The following is a 24,689-nucleotide window of genomic DNA, read 5'->3' on the forward strand; positions in this document are numbered from 1 at the left end:
GAAATGTAGTTGGTAAAATACAAAAATGTTATGGGCAGAAAAATGTGGGGTCATTCATGCCAAAGTCTTACTTACCTCTTCTTTTCTTTTTTCTTTTTCTTTTTTTCTTTTGGTTCTCTATGGGAAAAAAAAATCTCTATCACATAATCAAATTACATTCTGACTTTCATTCTTATTCCTTCCTCTCCATTGGGCAAGAATTCTGGGCTTTGTGTTCAAAGACCTGCCCCCATGCTCAGAGACCAGAAATCTGGTCTCCTAATGGAGGATTCAACAAAAAATAGACACACACCCAGATAATAAACAAATAAAATTCCTGGGAATTAGCGCATGTGGAAAATTGCAGAAAATGGAGGTGGATAAAGGCATAAGCCCAGGGAGGGAAATTTGAGAAACAACAGCCACCAAGAGTGCTCAATGTATATCCAACAAATGGGTACTTAAAATTTCAGTTTCCAGGTAGAAATAGAGACACAGATGTAGAGAACAAATATATGGACACCAAGTGGGGAAAGTGGGGAGGGTTGGGGGAGAATGAATTGGGAGATTAGGATACCAAATTGTACACTCTAAATATATGCAGTTTATTGGATGTTAACTGTATTTCAATAAAAGTTCTTAAAAAAATTGAAGCTTCTTGATGTCACTTGTATTTATACTTAAATAAGAGCTTTGAGAATCTCAAGAAAATGCCATCATTTTTCTTTAGAGGGGTAATTCTGGCTGAAGCGATGTTACAAAAAGCTCTGTGGTAACAGAGTAGAATCCCAATTCTTATAATCATTCATTGGATTTGAGATCACCTTCTTCTATATACAATTTCTTCTTGAGTGGAGAGTATGGGATTAGAGGCCTCTTTCTGCAGCTGGCTTTCTCTATCAGCAGAAGAATGGATTCTGGAGTTAGACAGAATTAAGGTCATAGTAGGCTGTCATTGTTGGCTCAGATGTCTTGGGAAAATGTATTATACAGACATAAATGAACAGGCATCTCATTACTACTGGGGTAGTCAGAGAAGGCTGTTAAAGGGACGTAGGTCTAAATCTAGACCTAAAAGTATGGATAAGAGTTGTAGAGGTTGAGAAGAGAAAGGATGTCAAAGGGAGGGAAATTTTCAGGTACAAAGATACAAATGAACTTAGTCTAGGTAGGAATGGCCCAGCAGAAGTAGAAAGCTGCTACGAAGGAGAAATAGGAGATAAAATTGACAAGGAAAAGGGGCTTGGCACCTAGGTTTGTCATGTACAAACAGGAACAGAATATAAAGTTAGATAAGGCGGAATTTATTGCTATGGGAGTACATTCCTATGATAAAGGATTTAACACCCTAACATAGACCCTGGGAGATGTTGCTGGCACACTTCTTGGGTGGCTCTTAGAAGCTCAGAAAAGGTGATGGTCACATTTAGTGAAATATAAATTACAAAATGCCATAGCACATGGTGGAGGAAGGTATCAGAAAGATTCAGAGAAGTGGTAGACTAAAATGGATATACGAAGTAAGGAAAATAGCCCACCAACTGATTGTGTTCCCTAAGAGGGCTCAGAGGATACAAAAATGAGAGGGAATGTGCTGGTGAGAGGGGCACCAGCATCACTGAGAAGTTCAGTATTGCTGTCCTCTGTAGACCAGGGCTAATAGTGAGAGATGCTGAACTGGGTACAGAACTAGATTCCCTGAGAGGAATCGGGATGATGGGATCTAGAAATTACAGAGACCAGTGGCAGCGCTTACCCATCAGAAGAGAAACAGATCTGATAATTGTAATTAACAACAAGGTGAGCATAGCAGCCAGGGTCTTAACTGACAGAGAGCTATGGAAGAGGTTAATAGAATACTGCGTTCCTAGATAGATGGGCATCCTGTTGACTTATTGGGGTACTGTAAATGTTAACATTTACAATAAAAAACAAATTGGCAATGGATGCTCAGGAGGTTGAGGGCAATTGGCCCCCATAAAAGTCATAACCCCTTGAATAGTTTCTAACCTAGCTCTCAGAAGTGAAACCACCGACTGGAGGAGAAGCCCGGCTCCTGTGAAGAAGGACTGCAACACCATGCCAAGCATATTCAGTAATGATTTCCCCAGTCTTTCCTCCAAAGAAAACCGATGGTCATTTACTTAGGTAACTGTATCCTGGGGGAAAAAAAGGAATACCTAGATACATTAAAGGCCATTTGGCACAGGACCCAAGTTGATATTGAGACCCAAGGACTAAAGCATCATCATGCCCCCCCCCATTAAAGTGGGGGACATGCAGTGGTTTAGTATTAATCTGTGGGGCCTCCGCTGGGTCTAAGGATGCCTGCTGTGGTCATTTCTCCAGTGCCTCCCTCTAAACACAGAATGCGTATATTTCATCATTGGCAAAACTCTCATCTCCACTAGTTCTTTGGTTTGTGGAATAAGCTAACATAATGGGGAGGACCCAGTGGAAGCCCTAGAGCTGCCTCCTACCTGCTGGCAAAAAACAATACTGCATCCTGGACAGGAAAGGAAATGCAGTCCTTAAAGACCTAATGCATGCAGGGGTGGGGCTTCCCCATCACATCCCCATTTAATTCAATGTCTGGCCCCTATTAAAACCAAATGGATCCTGGCGGATGGCAGCAGACTAATACAAAACCAACCAAATAGTAGCCCCAATTGCAGTCACCGTGGCAGATGTGAAAAACAACAAACTCATCCAATCCATACCGTATTCCTAAGGTTCTGGGTCAATCGTGGTGCATGTGTTAGTTTTAATCACTATCAGGGAAGTGGGTCAGACACAGTTCATATTCACATGGGATGGAAAACAGTGTGAATTTACAGTATTTTCCAGGGCTACGTAAACTCTCCTGCCCACTGTCATGACATAAGCTAGAGGGAGCTGGACCACCTGGACATTCCTCAGAGTGTCACATTGGTCCACTATACCTATATCAATGACGTCATGTTAATTGGGCCCCAAAAGAGGATTATCTAGCCATGGGACAGAAAATGACTGCTGACCGTGAGCTGGAGCCTGTCAGAACTAACAAGTCATAAGGTTGTATTGCAATCTATCATATAATAAAGTGGTATATTTGGGACTGAGCAGGTAGCTTGGCACCCTCTCCCTGTCATCTACCACTACTGCATCAAAGCTATTCCACCACACCCCACCCCCACCATGGCCATATACTAGGTTTATAGGAACAGCTGATGGAGCATGACCTGTGGATGGGTCAGCTTGGCGTCTGGATGCAAGCCAAAATAAGCTGTTGTCTACAATACAGCCCTACGTAGAGGTGGCCTTGAAAGATAGTGAGGTTAACCTTACCAACGGCACAGCTTCAAGCAGTGCACAATCGTCTACTTTGTGTAGAAGAAGAAATGGCCCAAATTAAGAATATACAAGGATTCATGGGCAGTCACAAAGCATTGGCTGATGAAAACATATTGAAAGATCGGGAAAAATAATTCTGGAGAATAGGCAGACTGGATGGACTTTATGGGCATGAGCACAAGGTTTAAAACCTTTGTATCCCATGTTAATGCCCATCAAATAGAAGGTACCATGGAAAAGAAAGAAACAACCAAGCAGACAGAATAACTCAGCCTGCTGACAAAGCCAGCCTCTGTCACTGGCAACCCCAGTGCGGGCACAATGTGGATGTGAATGGGGCAACCATGGTGGCCGAGGTGGAGACTATGTACGGGACTAACGCACGAGGTCTCCTTCACCCAGGTGATTTAACTGCTGCTAGTGCTGAAGGTCCAACCTTCCAGTTACAAAGGCTAATGCTATGACTCTAAAACAGCAACACTGGGCTTCCCTGGTTGCACAGTGGTTAAGAATCCGCCTGCCAAAGCAGGGGACACGGGTTCCATCCCTGCTCGGGAAGATCCCACCTGCCTCAGGGCAACTAAGCCCATGGGTCACAACTACTGAGCCTGCACTCTATAGCCCGTGAGCCATAACGATTGAGCCCACAGGCCACAACTACTGAAGCCCACGAGCCTAGAGTCTGTGCTCTGCAACAAGAGAAGCCACTGCAATAAGAAGCCTGAGCACTGCAATGAAGAGTAGCCCCTGCTCTCCACAACTACAGAAAGCAGCTACGGGCAGCTGCAAAGACCCAATGCAGCCAATAAATAAAAAATAAAATAAACAAATTAAAAATATATATATATTAAAATAAATAAATAAATAAAATAAAACAGCGCCATTAATTGAGGAAAGCAATCAGTCACTTGAGGGCAAGTTAATTACACCATGGAAAGGGCATCAAATAATCTTGACTTGAATCACTATATATTATGGTTACTAATTTGCCTTTTTGCCTCAGGACTTTGACCAGTGCCATTATCCGGTTTTGGTTGCTGCCACCTCATGGCTTCCCTCTCCCTTGGCTGGCCTTGGCTGAAGGAAGCCACCGTGCTCAAAGTTACGCGCCCCTGCATAGAGGCAGCCCTGGTCCAATGACTGTGCCTGGGTCCATGCCCAGTCCTACTGCCTAACTACGCAACAACTCTGAAGTGCATCCCTTCTCCAGATCTTCCAATGGGATCACGCGACACATCAACTCTATTCTCCAAAGTTCAGTGTCTCCCTCTGCCCAACACTACTCCCCAGACTCCCGTGTAGGCATCATTTCTCAGAGCCCACCCATTAAACCTCTGCATACGAACCTCCATCTCAGAGACTGTCTCCTGACAAACTTGACCTGAGACATTGGCTCAGAATGGGAAGGATTAATGACGTTTCATTTATTTTGTCCGACACCCCAACCCTAACCACGTGGAGGGGCGTTGCATGTATGCTATAGACGTGGTTCTTCTGCGTCATGCGTTCAAACATACAGTACACACATATTACTTTTAACATGGGTAGCCACATTTTTCAGAAGTAAATAACCAAATGACAAAGTAATGGAGTATCTTTGCCATCGGATGAGGTGGCGTTTGCCTAATACATCTTCTGTGTAACAGATCCAGATGTATTTCTACCTTTTTGCAGACGTTCTTTAAAAGCAAAGGTTTGGTTCACTGTTGTCAGTGCACTTACTGCTCCTTATTGCTGCTGTTGTTAATATTGGAAAGTGCAATGGCTCCAGGCAGGCACTGCTCCCTGGGAAATGAAAAGGTACAGGGAAATCATAATAGGTATCATGTGTACAACGTCCGTGGTAAGCACACAGTCTTAGAGCACAAATTCTTTTCACTTTCTACCCATGACTAGCTAGTGCCTAGACAATTTTTGAAAACATAGAGCCTCCGTGAAGCATGAGTTGCTGAATATCAGTGCCATGAACCACAGTAATGATGTAAGTCCCCTACATACAAAAACGAGCTCTGTTCTGAGAGCACGTTCTTCCTAAGCCCAGTTTTCTCATAAGTCCAACAAACTTAGCCTAGGTACCCAACTGACACAATCAGCTATGTGGTACCATATGTACTATAATAGGTTTCTAATACTTTTCACACAAATAATACATAAAAACCAACACAAAAAATAAAGAAAACATTTGTAATCTTACAGTATAGAACCTTGAAAAGTACAGTAGTCCCGTACAACAGCTGGCATATAGGGGCACATTTGCATCTTTGAAATTTCACAACTTGAAGCTTTGTATGTAGGGGACTTACTGTAGTAAGTGTTTATTAATCAATGCTCACAATGTATCATATTAGCATCCTCCCCACCCTCAGTGAACCAACTTGGATGCTGTTGACTCCTAGCAAGAGATCTAAGACAGATTGTCCAGGAAGACAGGAAGGGAAGACAAGACAAATGAAAAAAGTATGAAAGCTGAAGGTGGTCAGTGAGAAGAGAAAAAGGAAAGAGAAAAAAGAGGGAGAAAACCAAAGAAAAAGTAAATATGCTTGATAGGATGGGACCCCCGTTGCACACCAATACCACACTCCTTCCACACTCTCAGAGTCACGTGTTTGAAGTTTCCACAAGTGCTTTTTTCCCCTAAGCATTTTTTTGCTTTTCTCTTCTCACTACTCACCCTACTGCTCTACTTCCCCAAAAGTAGGGTTGAATGGGTTGGAGCATTTTAGAGAATGACAGCTAACCCCTCTCACATATAATTGCTTGGAAGAAGGATCAGAAAGAAGGAAGAGATCAGACAGGACTCAGGCACGATGTTTCCTAAGGAACAGACACAGGTCTCAGGGGAAATGATCAGCAAGTGTGTTTATGACTTGAGCCCCGTGGACATGAATTATCATTTATGTGGTGGTGGCAGTTTCCCAGGAGAAGAAAAGGGTAAGGAACAGAAGCAGCAATTTACTCCCGAGATCCTGCAGAGTAGATGGGTAGCAGGAGTGTTTACCAGCCTACTGAGTGGAGGAGTAGAACACCTTCCTTTCATCTAAATAACAGTTTAAAAACAGATGTGGAGGGATAGGTCACGCTGCTCACCTCTGGGATGGCTGTCCCCTTCTGTGTGTATTACTTCTAAAGGAATCCCTTGCATGGGGGTTTTCACCCTCTGATTCATCAAATGTAGAGGCACTGTCATCGTCATCAGAAAAGGAGCTGTGGTCCAATACAAGGCAGAGATGAATTAGATCAATGCTTTAAATCGTTGTGGGGGAACATTTCTCATTGGGGGACCATTGCTTCATCTCTTCTCCTTCTCTCTCAAATGATCACAGACAACAGTTTTTAATAAGAGTGAAATGAGAACTGTGCAGAATACACAGAATTAGATAGAATATATGCACAATCCAGTAACATACATGTAATTAAGAAACTACTTTCTAGGTCTTCCATATTTGTATTGTTTGATGCATTTATTAATGTTAATATTTATCAAATAGAAAGTATGATATCTGTACTTTAGGTCATATTATGCAGTTTTCTGAACTAACTTGTAATAACATTTCCTTCAACCACATTTATATAAGTTCTATTCATTTGTAGGGTGACCACTTTAAATTATACTTTTAAAACACGTTAGTATTTCACACTGTATTTTTTTTTTCACGTTTCTCTAAGGTAATGTTATCCCTTAAAATGTGAAATGTCCCATGGGGAAAGCTCTTGCCAGTGAATAAGGAAATATTTGGCATCAGTACTTTTAAAGAATGACCACAATAATATCTATGTTCATTTGTTAGACAAGTTATGCTGTCCCAAAGTATAAACAAATTCACTAAATTAAATAAATTACAAAGTTCAAGGTTTCAAATTAAAAGTTAAACTGAAATTAAGCCTAGTTAAATTGAAGAACTGTGACTGGTATTACAAATACACAGAAAAAAGCATGTGTTTACCTGCATGTTCCATTTTCCATCCTTCTTATTTCCTTTTCAGTATCTGGTACAATCACATTGCGCATGTTTACAAAAGAGTGCCATGTATTGATAATAATTTTCTTCATGGTTAGTTTAATATCTGGGGAGAAAAAAAGAAAAACCCCTAGGAAGACATTTTATATATTTACATATGTAATCAAAAGTTTCACTCTATCATTCTTCTAAGGCTGTAATAACAATCTTATTTCCAGTTATATGTAGGAATTATTTTTAGTAGAATGCAGACTGATCCAAGCCCTTAATCATCACTAGCCCAGTTTTTGCATATTTTTTTAAATTCAAGAATGTACCAGAGGTTTAGGACTCTTTTTTTTTTTTTTTTTTAATTTGGATTTACCCCAGCTTTGAAATATGTAGGCAATGAAGCTGTAGAACAAGGCTACAGGGACCTCACATACACATCCAACAATTAAGTAACAATAAAGAGCTGTAAAATAAAATACCAAAATGGGTGTAATCAACTATGAATTTCCACAGGCATTCAGAAAAAAAAACCAAAATGGGTCTTCAGCGGTATTCAGATCTGGAGGGAATACAGATATGACTGATCCATGTTTCAGCAAGTCCTCTAAGTTATTCTGATACACATAGTGCTTAGCTTCCCAGCAACCACTTCAGGCATCAGGAAAACGCCAAGAACAAAGTGATCCTGACCTCCAAATCTGACCTGGCGGCAGATCCCAGCCCAGCTCCAGGCAACGCGAATGGCACGTAGGCAACATCCGTTCTTGCCTTCTTTCATGAGGCTCTGAGGTGCCCCGTGACAACGCACCTGCGCTCATGATCGACCCCAAATTCCTCACTTGGTCACCAGCGTGCTGCAGTGACGTGGCCTGGAACTTGGAGAAGTCCCTGGTGTGCCTGTGCAGAGGTATAGCCACTGCTTTCTGACCATGAACATGGAGCCCAACATTGAAGCCCTGCCATCCCAAGGGCCCAGCTGTGCCTAGGATGCTCCTCTTATCCCAGCTGCTTGGCAGTCCCAGCTGCCCTCTGGGGATTTCATCTCGAAGGGTGTTTCCTGACTTACATGGTGGTAACACCTGATGTCCAGGAAAATGGGCCTAGATGGGTGCTAAGTGTCCATTCCAGCCTCCCCTCTCCCAGACCAAGGCTCCCCGCTAATAACGTGCTAGGTGTCAGCAGAAAGACAAAAGGAAACCGTGGATTTTAAAAAATGTTGCTATTTCAGTAAACAAAGAGTGTTGCCTGCCATTCCAGTAAACAACAAATGAATGTTGCCCGCTATCAAGCCATCAGCCAGGGCAGCCGCCACCAGGGTAGATGCGCCCTGAGGGGAATTCAGGATGGAGAAAACACGATACTAGCCCTAGATAGTTAAGATGCATATCAAAGGAATAATTTCAATGAGCCCAGACTCTTGACTCTTCCCGTACATAGAAAAGCACAAAAATCATTAACTTGAGAAGTCCGTTTTTTGTGATTAGCAGTAACTGTTTGATGTTCCACTACATGATTTTTTTCCCCCAGCAAAAACTCCTACTTATCCTCGTTCCTCCCTTACCTCTTTGGATCAGTCTCTCAGAGCTGAGAGACTGCCTTCCCGGACTATAGTCCTCAGTAATGTCCCCAAATAAAACATAATTCTCAACTTTAAGTTGTGTGTTTTTTCCAGTTGACAAAACAAAAACCCAGCCCCTGTTCACGGGCTCCAAGAACACCAGCTCTCATAATGAATGTCACTTGTTATGGTCCTGCTGACGAAGAGCCAAAGAAAGCCCACATGCTGAGAGGATGACTGGGGTGCTGGACAGCTTCAACAGGTCCCAAATCTCCACCTTATCCTCCATGGCTGGTCATCCATCCATCCCTCCCCTCCCCTCCCCCACAACACCCCACCCCCCACCAGCCTGCACTCCTGGGTTTTTATTATATGTATTGGGTATTTTTCCTCTGTTATTTTTCTACCACTGAGCTCTGGCTTTCGGAAGGAAACTTGCCTATGTTATGAACAAAGTAGAAAAGCAAAAACCAAAAAAAGAAAAAAAAAGAAATCATTTGATGTGGGAAAATTTATAAAGCACCTTTCATTCTTTAAAACGTTACATCTTCAAGTGAGGATAGCAATAAATAATGCTCTTTATTTCACCCTAGTATTCATATAACTAACGAAAATAACTAGCAGCCAGTAGTCAATAAATAGTAAACAGAGAATTTTTGTGATGTTTGTTAATGTTTGCATATATTTTTAAATGTAATTAAAGTAATTTTTACAGAAACAACCACTTTAAGAAGAGAATTGTTTGGGACTTCCCTGGTGGGGCAGTGGTTAAGAATCCTCCTGCCAATGCAGGGGACATGGGTTCAATCCCTGGTCCAGGAAGATCCCACATGCCGTGGAGCAGCTAAGCTCGTGTGCCACAACTACTGAAGCCTGTGCACCTAGAGCCCATGCTCTGCAACAAAAGAAGCCACCGCACTGAGAAGACAGCACACTGCAACGAAGAGTAGCGCCCACTCGCCACAACTAGAGAAAGCCCGCACAGAGCAACAAAGACCCAGTGCAGCCAAAAGTAAACAAACAAATAAAATAATAAATAGATATTTAAAAAAAAAGAAGAAGAAGAAGAGAAGAGAATTGTTTCACTGACTCCTTTTCAGCATCCACATGGATACTCTGGTTATATTTGCAGCATGCTGGCTTTTTTCGTCATCAATGACCTCTCTTTCTGGGAGACCCTGTGCCTTACGATTAGGAAAAGGAGAATATATGACTATTTCATCCATTACAACATAGAAAAAACTATGTGAGTACAAAAGATTAAACAAGGACAAATAATATTATCCCATATGTCAGAACGAAGCAAACCCGGACTTTGCTTGGACCTGAAGAAAAAAAAAATCACTTCCCCGTCCCATAATTTCTTTTTGGCCTAAGTGTTCTACATAGGAAAAAAACTGTTTTATATATATATCACACAATCACTTTTTAATACATACTCACTCTAGGAAAAAAGAAAACAGAAACTATAAATAGAAAAATAAAGATGCTCAAAATTCCACTCCAGATTGTATAATTATTTATCAACACATTTTCTCCACTGCTTTTATGATTTCCTTTTCACACTTAAATTTTGATCTACCAAATTTGTTTTGGTATAACACGTGAGGTAGGGATTAAACATACTTTCTAAATGACTAGTCAATAGTCTAAACAGCACTAAGTCAATAATCAATAGCCTATCTTTTCCCTACTGGTTTGAAATATCATCATTCTAAATTTGCCTTGTCAACCATAAAGATTTTGATGGAGTTTGCATTAAAACTATAGAATAAGTTGGGAAATTATTTTCCTTTATATTTGAACATTTTTCTGCATATAGATCCTACATTTTTATTAATTTCTAGATGCTTTGTATTTTTGTTTCTATTAAGATAGTTAAGAGAGTTTTCCCTTGATATATTTTTACTCATTGTTTATGCTATATCATAAAAAATATTTATATTTATTTATTTATTTATTTTGAAACCAGCCAACGTAACTGAGCTTCACAAAAATTATTTCTAATAGTTTTTCTGTTAATTTGTTTTCAGTAACGCAATCATAGTACTCACACAAATTATTCTTTCTTCTTTTTCACGAGGTACTTAGCTTTGTTGTCTAGTTACCTTGACTAAAAATTCCAGAACATAACAAGTAACAATCTTTTTTTTTTAAACCATGCAGCATGCAGGATCTTAGTTCCCCAACCAGGAATCAAACCCATGCCCCCTGCAGTGGAAGCGCTGAATCTTAACCACGGGACAACCAGGGAAGACCCACAAGTAACAGTCTCAATGTTCTGATATCAAAACTGTTTTGAGGGATACCTAATATGGTTCTTGACTTTATGAGAATGTTTTAGAGTTTCAGGCTTAGGAATATTGCTGCCTGTTAGCTTAAGAGAGATGTTTGATTCACATTCGAGAAATCTCCATTTATTCACATTTTACCAATTTTTAAAAATTAGAATTTGGGATAAATGTTGATTTTTATTAAGGCTCTCTTACAGAGATAATCATTTTTTCCTTTTAATTTCCCTATCAATATTATGACCTACATTAATAAATTAATAGTTATGGAATAAACCCTTCTTGATTATAGTAAGTTCTTTTCATATGTATTGAATCCTAGATGCTAATATTTTATTTTGAATTTCTACATTAAAAATTTTTTTCATGTATTAAAGGTAAAATTTGTAGTCTGAGAAAGGATTTTTAATAGTCAGTAACTGTTGATTTTTTTCATATACTTTTCAACTCTTTTCGTATCATGTGCTTGTTAACAAGACATCTGAAAAGAACCAAAAAAAGTCTTCTTTTAGAGAATTAATTGCTTTGCTGGTTTTCAAACATGAATCTTTGAATCAAAATTTGTGAATCAAAAGGAAACAACTGCTTGTAGAAAGTAAGCTTCAGCTTTAATTTTTAAATGAATTATAAAAATTTCTCACATAAGTCAGCCTGTAAAAAATTTCACAAAGATAAAACAAAGCAAATGGTTGAGAAAATCTTTTGAACAATTCAGGCAAAATTAACTTGGAACATAAACTATGAATGTCCAGGAAGCAGTCAGGTTCTGACTTGGGTTCAAAACCTGCCTCTACCACGTATTAGTTGACCGAACTCAAGTGAGTTTTTTACCTTAGTGAGCCTTAGTTTTTACATCTGTAAAATCAGAATATCTTTTTCATATTAAATAGCAGAAAGATATGCTATGCACCCACACATACACATACAATTAGTTATGAAGCAGTGGTTCTCTAAATTTAGTATGAATGATACCTGTGAAGCTTGTTTAAAATGCAGATTCCAGGGCCCTGCTCTCAGAGTATGAATGAGGAATAGTGTAGAGCACAGGAATCTACAATTCTATCAAGCACCTCTACAGGAATCTACAACTCTATTGCAAGCAGTTCCTGAAGCAGTTAAAGAAACATTACTCTGTGCTATTGGCCCATGGTGCACTACCCCAATCATACCTGTATTTCTGAATACAGTAATGGGAGAGATGAAATAATGGTCAAGAAAGACTTCAAGGGGCTTCCCTGGTAGTACAGTGGTTAAGAATCTGCCTGCTAATGCAGGGGACATGAGTTCAATCCCTGGGCCAGGAAGATCCCAACATGCCGCAGAGCAACTAAGCCCATGTGCCACAACTACTGAGCCTGTGCTCTAGAGCCCATGAGCCACAACTATTGAGCCCAAGCACTGCAACTATGGAAGCCCGCATGCCTAGAGCCCATGCTCCGTGACAAGGGACGCCACCGCACTGAGAAGCCCACGCACCACAAGGAAGAGTAGCCCCTGCTGATTGCAACTAGAGAAAGCCTATGCACAGCAACAAAGACCCAACACAGCTAGAAAGGAAGAAAGGCTTCAAGGTTGCTGTTATCTCTCTGACATTTCAGATCTGCAATCTTTAGGATCAATTCTTGAAAACAAAATTCACAAACAACTAATACAACAGAAAATCAATTTCATGACCTAGATGGGAAATATAGATTTAAATTTGAAAAACAATGAAATTCACTATATTAATAGGAAAAAAGTGAGACAAACCATCTGATCTTTTCAACAGATGTAGAAAAATCATTTGACAAAATTCAATACCTATTCATAATAAAAGCTTCTAGCAAACTAGGAATAGAAGGAAACCTCCTCAACCTAATAAAAAAAAATGTACAAAAATCCTACAGCTGACATCACACCTAATGATGAAACACTGAACATGTTCCCCCTAAAGCCAAGAACAAGGTAAGGATATTCTAGAGTTATCTGAATTGTACGGGAGGGTCTAGCTCTTGCAGTAAGCCAAAAAAAGAAGGAGGAGGAGGAGGAGGAGAAATAGGAGGAGGAGGAAGAAGAGGGGAAAGAAAGAAAGAAAAGAAAAAAGAAAGAAAGAAAGAAAGAAAGAAAGAAAGAAAGAAAGAAAGAAAGAAAGAAAGAAAGAAAGAAAGAAAGAAAGAAAGGAAGGAAGGAAGGAAGGAAGGAAGGAAGGAAGGAAGGAAGGAAGGAAGGAAGGAAGGAAGGAAGGAAGGAAGAAAGGAAGAAAGGAAGAAAGAGAAAAGAGAAAGAAATGGGAGAAAGGGATGGAGGGAGGGAAAGAGGGAGGGAAGGAAGGAAGGGAGGAAGGAAGGAAGGACAAGGGTCTATATTGGAAAAAAGTGAAATATATTTTCAGATGAAATGATAGTACATGTAAACAACACTAAAAAGTCTACAGAAGCATATTGGAACAAATAAGTGAATTTAGCAAGGTCACAGGACAAAAAGTCAATGTAAAAAAAAAGTTAATTTTATTTCTGTATGTTAGCAATGAATAATTAGAAAATGAAATGAAAATGAAACATATACATTCAAATGAATAGCAATGAATATCTATGTTCAATTCAAGAAATAAATACCATGTACAAGGTTCTCTGCCAGATACTGTGAGAAAGAAGCCCAAATAAGACTATGGCCCTAAAGAGCTCACAATGAGTATCGGGGAAAAAGACAAGAGCACCACACTGAAAAAACGCTGGGGACCCATAAAAGAAACTAAGTGTTAATAATTGTCAGTCGCCTCTTCAATTTCTAAGATTATTTTTTCTTTATTTCAAAATTAGTGAACATTTTAATAGTGTTACACATTCTTTTCTTTTTTTATAATTTATTTTTATTTTATTTTTTTTCTATTTTATACATATTAGTGTATATATGTCAATCCCAATCTCCCAATTCAACCCCCCCCCCCGGCCTCCACTTTCTCCCCTTAATAGTGTTAGATTATGAGAAACTTTAATAGCTGGAAAGGGGGAAATGTGGACACAGACACACGGGGGAAGACTGTGGAGATACACGAAGAAAACACTCTGTGAAGATGGAGGATTCAAGGGATGTGTGTGCAAGCTGAGGAATATCTGTGGCTACCAGAAGCTAGAAGAGCGGGTGGAACAGATTCTTCTCTTGTGCCTGCAGAGGAAGCATGGCCCTACCAACACCTTGGCGTGGTACTTCCGGCTTCTAGAACTGAAACAATAAATCTCTGCTGTTTTAAGCCACCAAATTTAGGTTAGTTGGTTGCAGCAGTCCTAGGAAACTAATACAGGGTGAAAAGGGATCTGGAGGGTCAAACAGCTGCTATCCAGCACATAGAGGTAGATCAGGCCAGGGCTGCTATGGGAGCCAAGGGGAGAGGTACCAAATCCTCTGCAGGGAGCCTGAGATAAAGCTTCCTGCAAAGGCAAGGCTAGAGAGATCTTGGACAAAGCGCAGGCACCTGCCACGCATATTGCAACGTGGAACAACATTCTAGGTAGAAGCAGTAGCCAGTACAGAAAAGCAAACCTATGAGAGAGTGGGGTGACTGCAGGAAACCACAGCAGATTAAATAACGGAGACCATGGTTCTGAGTAAATGACAAGAAAAGAGGTGGAGAGGAAGGAGGGGTTAATTCACTACCTGCATTGAATGCTCTGTTATTTTAACAAGGATGAGGAATCCCGGGAAGATTCTAAGTGGGGCCATGCCCAGTTTTCCAACTGGTTGAGGCAAGAAGGGAGCTAGGGTAAGAATTTGTGGAAGGATTACAGGTATCACTGGGTCCCAACGGATGCAACACTGCTCATGGTGCTGTGATTTCTCACCATGCCTAGTAGTTCAGGTAGGAAAGAGCCCAAAAGGCAGATACCTGGGATGATCTGAGATTGGGGTCAGCAGCTGGGGTGGAGGGACAAGGGGGCAGAGGAAGTAAGGAGAGACTCATCGAAATTAAAAAAATTACAGATCTTAAGCTGAAGGAGGAAGAGGGTGATAGGAAGGAGGGATTTACTAGGAAATTGAAGATCATGGGGGAAAATATCTCAGTAAGTTTGAAGAACAGGTTTAGTGAGAAAGAGAGTAAGAGCTGGAAGCAGAGGATACATTCATCTGTTGATGGGCATTTCGGTTGCTTCCATGTCCTGGCTATTGTAAATAGTGCTGCAATAAACATTATGGTACATGTTTCTTTTTGGATTATGGTTTTCTCCGGGTATATGCCCAGGAGTGGGATGACTGGATCATATGGTAGTTCTATTTTTAGTTTTTTAAGGAACCTCCAAACTGTTTTCCATAGTGGCTGTACCAATTTACATCCCCAACAACAGTGCAGGAGGGTTCTCTTTTCTCCACACCCTCGCCAACATTTATTGTTTCTAGATGTTTTGATGATGGCCATTCTGACCTGTGTGAGGTGATACTTCATTGTGGCTTTGACTTGCATTTCTCTAATGATAAGTGATGTTGAGCATCTTTTCATGTGTGTGTTAGCCATCTGCATGTCTTCTTTGGAGAAATGTCTATTTAGGTCTTCCACCCATTTGTGGATTGGGTTATTTGCTTTTTTGGTGTTAAGCTGCATGAGCTGCTAGAATATTTTGGAGATTAATCCTTTGTCCATTGCTTCATTGGCAAGTATTTTCTCCCATTCTGAGGGTGCTCTTCTTGTCTTGTTTATGGTTTCTTTCACTGTGCAAAAGCTTTTAAGTTTCATTACGTCCCATTTGTTTATTCTAGATTTTATTTCCATTACTCTAGGAGTTGGGTCAAAAAGGATCTTGCTTTGATGTGTGTCATAAAGTGTTCTGCCTGTGTTTTCCTCTAGGAGTTTTATTGTGTCTGGCCTTACATGTAGGTCCTTAATCCATTTTGAGTTTATTCTTGTGTATGGTGTTAAGAAGTGTTCTAACTTCATTCTTTTACATGTTGCTGTCCAATTTTCCCAGCACCACTTATTGAAGAGGCTGTCCTTTTGCCATTGCATACTCTTGCCTCCTTTGTCAAAGATAAGGTGCCCATATGTGCTTGGGTTTACCTCTGGGTTCTCTTTTCCGTTCCATTGATCTACCTTTCTATTTTTGTACCAATACCATACTGTCTTGATCACTATGGCCTTGTGGTATATTTTTGAAGTCAGGAAGCCTAATTCCACCAACTCCATTTTTCCTTCTCAAGATTGCTTTGGCTATTCGGAGTCTTTTGCGTTTCCATACAAAAAGTAAGATTTCTTGCTCTAGTTCTGTGAACAATGCCATTGGTAATTTGTTAGGGATTGCCTTGAATCTGTAAATTGCTTCAGGTAGTACAGTCGTTTTCACAATGTTGATTCTTTCAATCCAAGAACATGGTATGTCTCTCCATCTGTTTTTTGTCATCTTTGATTTCTTTCATCAGTGTCATAGTTTTCTGCATACAGGTCTTTTGCCTCCTTATGCAGGTTTATTCCTAGGTATTTTCTTCTTTTTGTTGCAATGGTAAATGGAAGTTTCCTTAATTTCTCTTTCTGCTATTTCGTTGTTAGTGTAGAGGAATGCAAGAGATTTCTGCGCATTAATTTTGTATCCTGCTACTTTGCTAAATTCATCAATTAGTGCCAGCAGTTTTCTGGTAGAGTCTTTAGGCTTTTCTATGTATGATATCATGTCATCTACAAAGGGTGACAATTTTACTTCTTTTCCAATTTGGATTCTTTTTATTTCATTTTCTTCTCTGATTGCTGTGGCTAAAATTTCCAGAATTATGTTGAATAATAATGGTGAGAGTGGACACCCTTGTCTTGTTCCTGTTCTTAGAGGGAATTCTTTCAGTTTTTCCCCATTTAGAACCATGCTGGCTTTCAGTTTCTCATATATGGTTTTCCTTATGTTGAGGTAATTTCCTTCTATGCCCATTTTCTGGAGAGTTTTTATTATAAATGGATGTTGAATTTTGTCAAAAGCTTTTTCCACATCTATTGAGATTATCATATGGCTTTTATACTTTAATTTGTTGATATGATGTATCACATTGATTGATTTGCATATATTGAAGAAACCTTGCATTCCAGGGATAAACCCCACTTGATCATGGTGTATGATCTTCTTAATGTGCTGTTGGATTCTGTTAGCTAGTATTTTGTGGAGGATTTTTGCATCTATATTCATCAGTGATATTGGCCTGTGATTGTCTCTTTTTGTGACATCTTTGCCTGGTTTTGGTATCAGGGTGATGGTGGCCTCGTAGAATGAGTTTGGGAGTGTTCCTCCTTCTGCTATATTTTGGAAGAGTTTAAGAAGGAAAGATGTTAGCTCGTCTCTAAATGTTTGATAGAATTCACCTGTGAAGCCATCTGGCCCTGGGCTTTGGTTTGTTGGGAGATTTTTAATCACAGTCTCAATTTCCGTACTTATGATTGGTCTGTTCATATTTTCTATTTTTTCCTGGTACAGTCTTGGAAGATTGGACTTTTCTAAGAATTTATCCATTTCTTCCAGGTTATCCAATTTATTGGCATATAGTTGCTTGTAGTGATCTTTTGTATTTCTGCAGTGTCAGTTGTTACTTCTCCTTTTTCATTTCTGAGTCTGTTGATTTGTATCTTCTCCCTTTTTCTCCTGATGAGTCTGGCTAATGGTTTATCAATTTTGTTTATCTTCTCAAAGAACCAGCTTTTAGTTTCATTGATTTTTGCTATTGTTTCCTTCATTTCTTTTTCATTTATTTCTGATCTGATCTTTATGATTTCTTTCCTTCTGCTCATTTTGGGGTTTCTTTGTTCTTTCTCTAATTGTTTTAGGTGTAAGGTTAGCTTGTTTATTTGATATTTTGCTTGTTTCTTGAGGTAGGGTTGTATTGCTATAAACTTCCCTCTTAGAACTGCTTTTGCTGCATCCCATAGGTTTTGGGTTGTTGTGTTTTCATTGTCATTTGTTTCTAGGTATTTTTTGATTTCCTCTTTGATTTCTTCAATGATTTCTTGGTTGTTTAATAGCATATTGTTTAGCCTCCATGTGTTTGTATTTTTTACAGTTTTTTTCCTGTAATTGATATCTAGTCTCATGGCATTGTGGTCACACAGGATGCTTGATAGATTTCAATTTTCTTGAATTTACCGAGGCTTGATTTGTGACCCAAGATGTGATCCATCCTGGAGAATGTTCCATGGACACTTGAGAAGAAAGTGTATTCTGTCATTTTTGGACGGAATGTCCTATAAATATCAATTAAGTAGAGATGGTCTAATGTGTCATTTAAAGCTTGTGTGTCCTTATTTATTTTCTGTTTGGATGATCTCTCCATTGATGTAAGTGGGGTGTTCACGTCTCCCACTATTATTGTGTTACTGTCGATTTCCCCTTTTATGGCTGTTAGCATTTGCTTTATGTATTGAGGTGCTCCTGTGTTGGGTGCATAGATATTTACCATTGTGATATCTTCTTCTTGGATTGAGCCCTTGATCATTATGTAGTGTCCTTCCTTGTCTCTTGTAATAGTCTTTACTTAAGTCTAATTTGTCTGATATGAGTATTGCTACTCCAGCTTTCTTTTGACTTCCATTTGCATGCAATATCTTTTTCCATCCCTTTACTTTCAGTCTATATGTGTCCCTTGGTCTGAAGTGGGTTTCTTGTAGACAGCATATGTATGGGTCTTGTTTTTGTATCCATTCAGCCAGTCTGTGTCTTTTGATTGGAGCATTTAATCCATTTACATTTAAGGTGATTATTGACATGTATGTTCTTATGACCATTTTCTTAATTGTTTTGGGTTTGTTTTTGTAGGTCTTTTCCTTCTCTTGTGTTTCCTACTTAGAAAAGTTCCTTAAGCAATTATTGTAAGGCTGGTTTAGTGGTGCTGAATTCTCTTAACTTTTGCTTGTCTGGAAAGCTTTTGATTTCTCCCTCAAATCTGAATGAGATTCTTGCTGGGTAGAGTATTCTTGGCTGCAGGGTTTTCTCTTTCAGGACTTTCAGTGTATCGTGCCATTCCCTTCTGGCCTGCAGAGTTTCTGCAGAAAGATCAGTTGTTATCCTTATGGGTTTTCCCTTATATGTTATTTGTTGCTTTTCTCTTGCTGCTTTTAATATTTTTTTCTTTGTGTTTAATTTTTGTTAGTTTGATTAATATGTGCCTTGGTGTATTTCTCCTTGGGTTTATTCTGTATGGGACTCTTTGTGCTTCTTGGACTTTTATTTCCTTTTCCATGTTGGGGAAGTTTTCCACTAGAACCTCTTCAAATATTTTCTCAGACCCTTTCTTGTTTTCTTCTTCTTCTGGGATGCCTATGATTCGAATGTTGGTGCGCTTAATGTTGTCACCAAGGTCTCTGAGACTGTCTTCCATTCTTTTTATTCTTTTTTCTTTTTCCTGCTCTGTGGCAGTTATTTCCCCCATTCTATCTTCCAACTCACTTATTTGTTCTTCTGCCTCAGTTATTCTGCTGTTTATAGCATCTAGAATATTTTTAAGTTCAGTTATTTTGTTGTCCATTACTGTTTGTTTGCTCTTTAGTTCTTCTGAGTCCTTGTTAACTGTTTCTTGTATTTTCTGTATTTTGTTATCGAGATTTTGGATCTTCTTTAGTATCATTACTCTGAATTCTTTTTCAGGCAGTTTTCCTATTTCCTCTTCATTTATTTGGTCTTGTGTATTTTTACCTTGTTCCTTCATCTGTGACATATTTTTTGTCATCTTATTTTCCCCCCACTTTGGGTGGTGGGATTGTGTTCCTGTCTCACTGGGTGTTTGGCCTGAGGTTTCAAGCACTGGAGTTTGTAGGCTGTTGAGTATAGCTGGGTCTTGGAGTTGAGGTGAGAACCTCTGGGAGACCTCACTCTGATGAATATTCCCTGGGAACTGGGTTTCCCTGTTAGTCCAATATTTTGGACTCAGAGTTCCCGCCTTAGGAGCGCAGGCCTGACCCCGGGCTTGTGAATCAAGACCCCACAAGCCATGTGGAGCAGGAAATGAAAAAATTTTTTTTAAAAAGTAGAAGAACGGTAGAACAATAGCAAGATAAAAAATATGATAAGAATAGGAAACTAACAGATGTGTTAGAAAAAAAATTTTTTAAAAAATAGATGGAGCAACAACTGGAAGTTAAAACAACTGCAATAGCCGAAGTGAGGAGATGGAGAAAAAAAAAAAAAAAGCCAGAAAAGGCCTTGGCTGTGAGGGCAGGGCTTAGACAAGGTGGGGGTGGGGGTAGGGGGGTGGTTAGGCAATGGGCAGGGCCTATGCTTAGAAAAGGCCCTGGGGGTGGTGGGGAATGGGGCTTACGCCCAGTGAGGCAGAGGGTCCCAGGAATGCCTCTGGTCCTGGGGCAAAGGACCAGGTCCAGGTACCCAGCAGGCTCCCTGGGCCCGAGTTGGTGGGAAAAATGCTAGGCACCTCCCTTAGTCCTCCAACCTTGGAGGGTTGCTCCCCCTTGGGTTCTCTTCTTCCTCACCCACTCCCTCCTATTCCCCTAGGACTCTCACAGCTGCAGGGGGCACTGGAAGGCAGGAGACCACACTCTGATGCCCAACAGGTTTCCTAGGGCCAACTGCGCTAGGGTAATGCCTGCGGCACTTCCCCAGATCTCCCAGTCTCGTAGGGTCCCTGTCCACCTCTCTTCCTCTCCCCCGCCCCCCACTCTCCTAGGTCCCAAGCAGCTGGAGGGGGCCCTGGAGTGTGAAAGACCAGGTCTGTGAGCCCAGCAGTCTTCCCAGGGCTAGTGGGCAGGGGAAATACCTTCCCCACCTCCCTTGATCCTCCAATCCCAGAAGGCCCCCTCCCCTGCCCGCCTCCCTTCTTCTCCCCTGCTTTCCTTCTACACCCCTAGGACCAGTGAGACCTAGAGGGGCCCCTGGAGGACTGAAGACCAGGCCTGGGGGCACCACAGGCCTCCCAGTGCCAAGTGGGTAGGGAGATTTCCTGCAGCGTATCCCCTGATTCTCCGGTCCTGCAAGGTCCCCCCCACCACTGTCTGCCTCTCTTCCTCTTCCCCTCTCCTCCCTCCCACACCTCTACAACCCACTCAGCCAGAGAGGGCCCCAGAGACTGAGGATCCAGACTCAGGAACCCAGCAGGCCCGCTGGGCCCAAGTGGATTGGGGAAAGGTCCTCTGCACCTCTCCTGGTCCTCCGATCCTGGAACCCACCACCAGTCTGCCTCTCTTCCCCTTCCCCTGCCACGCTCCCACACCCCTGGGACCAACGCCCCCAGAACCAATGCATCTGGGAGGGACCCTGGAGAGTTGGAGACCAGGCCCCGGAGCCCCACAGGCTTCCCGAGTCAGTGGGCAGTGGAAATTTCTTCCACTCCTCCCCTGATCCTATGATCCCAGAGGGTCCCTCCCCTCTTCTGCCTCTCTTATTCTTCCCCCACGGCTTCCCTCCTGTACTTTTAGGACCAACAGCCTGGAGGGCCCTTGGAAGGTGGAGGACCTGCTGGGAAGAAATACCCGTTGGTACCTCCCCTTTTCTTCTGACCTGGAAAAATCCCTTCCCACCCCCACGGTCTGCCTCTCTCCCTCCCCCATGCCCCTCCCCACCACATCCCCAAGACCCACGTGCCAGAGGGGGGCCCAGAGAGTGAAGGGCCAGGCCCAGGAGCCCAGTCAGCCTCCCTGGCCAAGAGGGCAGGCAAAACGCCCTCTCGCCTCCCCGTCCCCTGATCTCAAAGCCCCCACCCCCACCTGGCCGCCTCTCCACCTCCTCGCCCTCCTCCCTCCCTCCCACACCCCCAGGACCCAGGCAGCCCAGAGGGGGCCTTGGAGGGTGGAGGACCCTGCTGGGGAGCCCCGCAGGCTTCTGGGCCCATGAGCTCAGCAGGCCTCCTGGCCTCCTGGGTGGGAGAAACCCAGTTGCGGTTTCCTGATCCCCCCAGCCCCCAAGGGTCTCTCCAGGCGGGAACCTCTCCCCTCAGCCAGCCACCCCCCAGGGGAGCTGTTCCTGTCTGGCTTCCCCTTCCCCGCCCCCTGACTTCCCCCAGGTCCTACCCCGTTGCTCCAGGGTTCCTCTGCGCCACACCCCAGTAAGAAATGTTTATTCAGCACCTGCTACAGGTCAGGCATTACATCAGGTTAGCATATTTAATCCACGTAAGAATCTGAGGCATGGCTTAAGCATCTCCATTTCACAGGGAAGGATGTGAAGCTCAGAGAGGTTAAAGGATTTGCTCCGGGGCACGTGACTTTTATTGCCATGCTGGTATGCATAAACAGGCTGCAAAGCTCAAGATCTTTCCTGCACAGCTCAGAAAAGCTGTGATATGGGAACTCAGTCACCAGTGATCTCAAGTGACACTTGTCTGTCCCTGCTTCATTCCTATCAGTGTGGGCTTTTCCACAGAAGTGTGCCTTTTGGATTCAGTCAATTATTTACAATGCAGTGACATAAACTCAAAAAGCACATCTTAAAATATTGAGTTAAGCAAAAGGGTGGCCTTGGGTGTTTTAAATTCCAGTGATATCCTTTAGGGGCCCAAGCTACCCCCACATGATACACTTTAAAAACAAACAAACAAACAAAAAACACATTGATTTGGTAAATAAATATAGCTTTAAAACAAGTTCCTAGCACCCACTTCTCTTAAGCCCTTACTGTGTAGAAATTCTGAATCCACTATTGTCCTTAGGAAAAATATCAGAAAGAATTTTTCTGTAATTCCACTAGACTGAACTCTTTAAGAGAAGGGCTAGCTTCTGTTTTGTGTTTCATTCATATATATCCTTAGCTTTAAGAACAGCGCTTCAAACCTAGCAAGTACCCAATGATGTTTGCGGAAAGAATGGATGAGTATGTGGATTAATGCAGGTCAAAGGGAGCAGGGGTGGAAATGATGAGGAAATGAATCCAAGTCATCTTTGCTTTGCTACTACTCCAACCTCTTTTCTAAAAGTCTCCTTCCCCACCTCTTCTGTGTATCAGTTTTTCCCAACCCATAAACCCTGGTGCAAGGAGTCAGGACTGTAAAGACACTCGAATCTGATGATCCTGCAGCCACTAGAAAGGTGGCAGGTATGTGAATCTCACTTTTTCATCAATCGGTAATAAGATCTAGACCGCCAAAGCGCCAGAGCTCTGTCAGCCCCAGCGATTTTTTCCACTGTGTGCTTCCATCTATAGTAATAGAACCACGTTTTACCGATATACAGAAATTAGTAATATGCACAGTCCCACATGCAACATCCCGCACTGCTGAGAAACAAACAGGCTTGTACTTTCACCCATTTTCTTCCATAAAGTTCTACCTTCACTTCTATGCAGGTATCTCCCAATTTCACATAAGCAGCCCTGACCACCTTCCCTGGTTCCTATATTGCATTTCATTCATTAATTCATTCCAAATATTTGAATATCTCCTATTGGCCAAGCTCCTTTCATTTACTTTCTGAGGCAGCCACTTCAGAGCCCTGTGTCCAGCGTGTCCAAAAATGGACTTTCACTTCTTTCCCTGTCAAACCAGCACTTCTTCCTGGCGTGGCTATTCTGGTCATAGAATTACCATTCTTTCATGCACTTAATTCACTGAACTTGGAGTTCACTATCTTTGACTCTTTCCTTCCCACCCAGTCACTCCGTCAAGTCTTACATATCCTATTTTACAATTGCTCTCGCCTGCACTCCAACTTTTTCATTCTAATTATTACTAGGGTTTGTCAGGTGCTTGTTACCTATGATCTTTGACTAAGTCTTTTCAGAGGTGTCCAACCTTTGTTGGCACCAGGGACTAATTTCACGGAAGGCAATTTTCCAGTGGGCGCGGGTTGGCTGAGGGATGGCTCAGGTGGTAACGCGAGGGATGGGGAGTGATGGGGAGCAGCAGATGAAGCTTCGTTTGCTTGCCCGGCTCCTGCTGTGTGGCCCGTTTCCTAATAGGCCGAGGACCTCTACCAATCCGTGGCCCAGGGATTGGAGACCCCTGTTTTAGCTGAGACTCACCCACTCTCCAACTCCTCCTGCAAAGTACTCCCAAATTAATCTTCTTAAGGAGCACATACCATCATATTCTTGTTCCAGCACCTTCAAGATTTCACCATTGTCTACTGAATTATTATCCTTTCTTCTGCAAGGGTCCCGATCTTCCTTCCTCCCTCCCTGCCTCTCACTTTCTTTCTCGCCTTTTATTCCTTCCAAAAAGACAGAATGAAATACTATATAGTCATTAAAAATAACAGAATACTTCTAGATGAACAGGTATTGGAAGTTCTTAAAGATACAATATGTTACCATACATAGCAAAAATATATATACACATATATTCATGTATGCGTGTGTGCAGAGAGAGAAAAAGATGCAACAAGAAAGTGGTAACAGAGATTACCTGCCTCTGAAGAAGGTGACCCATGGATGAGACTGGGCAATAAGCATAGAAACGGGAATACTGTATTTTCTGAGTATCGTATTATATAAATTAATGACAGTGGATATGCATAGTGATCCCCATTTCAAAATGCAACACAGTATAAAAAGTATATTATCCATATTCCTACCACCAGGAATTTACAACATAAACTTTTGTCTTTTGTCAAATTTGCTTCCCCACCTTTGACAACATGTAAAACAATAAAACTTTATACCACAAGTTAAAGCCCTTTTATCAAGCTGCCACCTCCTAGTTCCA

General features: G+C 41.5%; 1 protein-coding gene across 10 annotated transcripts in view; it reads right to left on the reverse strand.

The window, feature by feature from the left end:
* CNGA1 (cyclic nucleotide gated channel subunit alpha 1) overlaps positions 1–24,689 on the reverse strand; it is an 82,116-nt gene that overhangs the window by 6,287 nt on the left and 51,140 nt on the right. For all 10 annotated transcript variants that reach the window (XM_057726869.1, XM_057726878.1, XM_057726868.1 and 7 more), the window contains 4 exons: positions 7,257–7,377; positions 6,400–6,516; positions 5,035–5,097; positions 76–117 (listed from right to left, as the gene is read on the reverse strand). In XM_057726869.1, the coding sequence (XP_057582852.1) occupies positions 76–117; positions 5,035–5,097; positions 6,400–6,516; positions 7,257–7,377 (343 nt within the window). The remainder of the gene's footprint in view (positions 1–75; positions 118–5,034; positions 5,098–6,399; positions 6,517–7,256; positions 7,378–24,689) is intronic.

This window comes from Hippopotamus amphibius, chromosome 3 (genome assembly GCF_030028045.1).
Source record: "Hippopotamus amphibius kiboko isolate mHipAmp2 chromosome 3, mHipAmp2.hap2, whole genome shotgun sequence".
NCBI classification, from domain to species: domain Eukaryota; kingdom Metazoa; phylum Chordata; class Mammalia; order Artiodactyla; family Hippopotamidae; genus Hippopotamus; species Hippopotamus amphibius.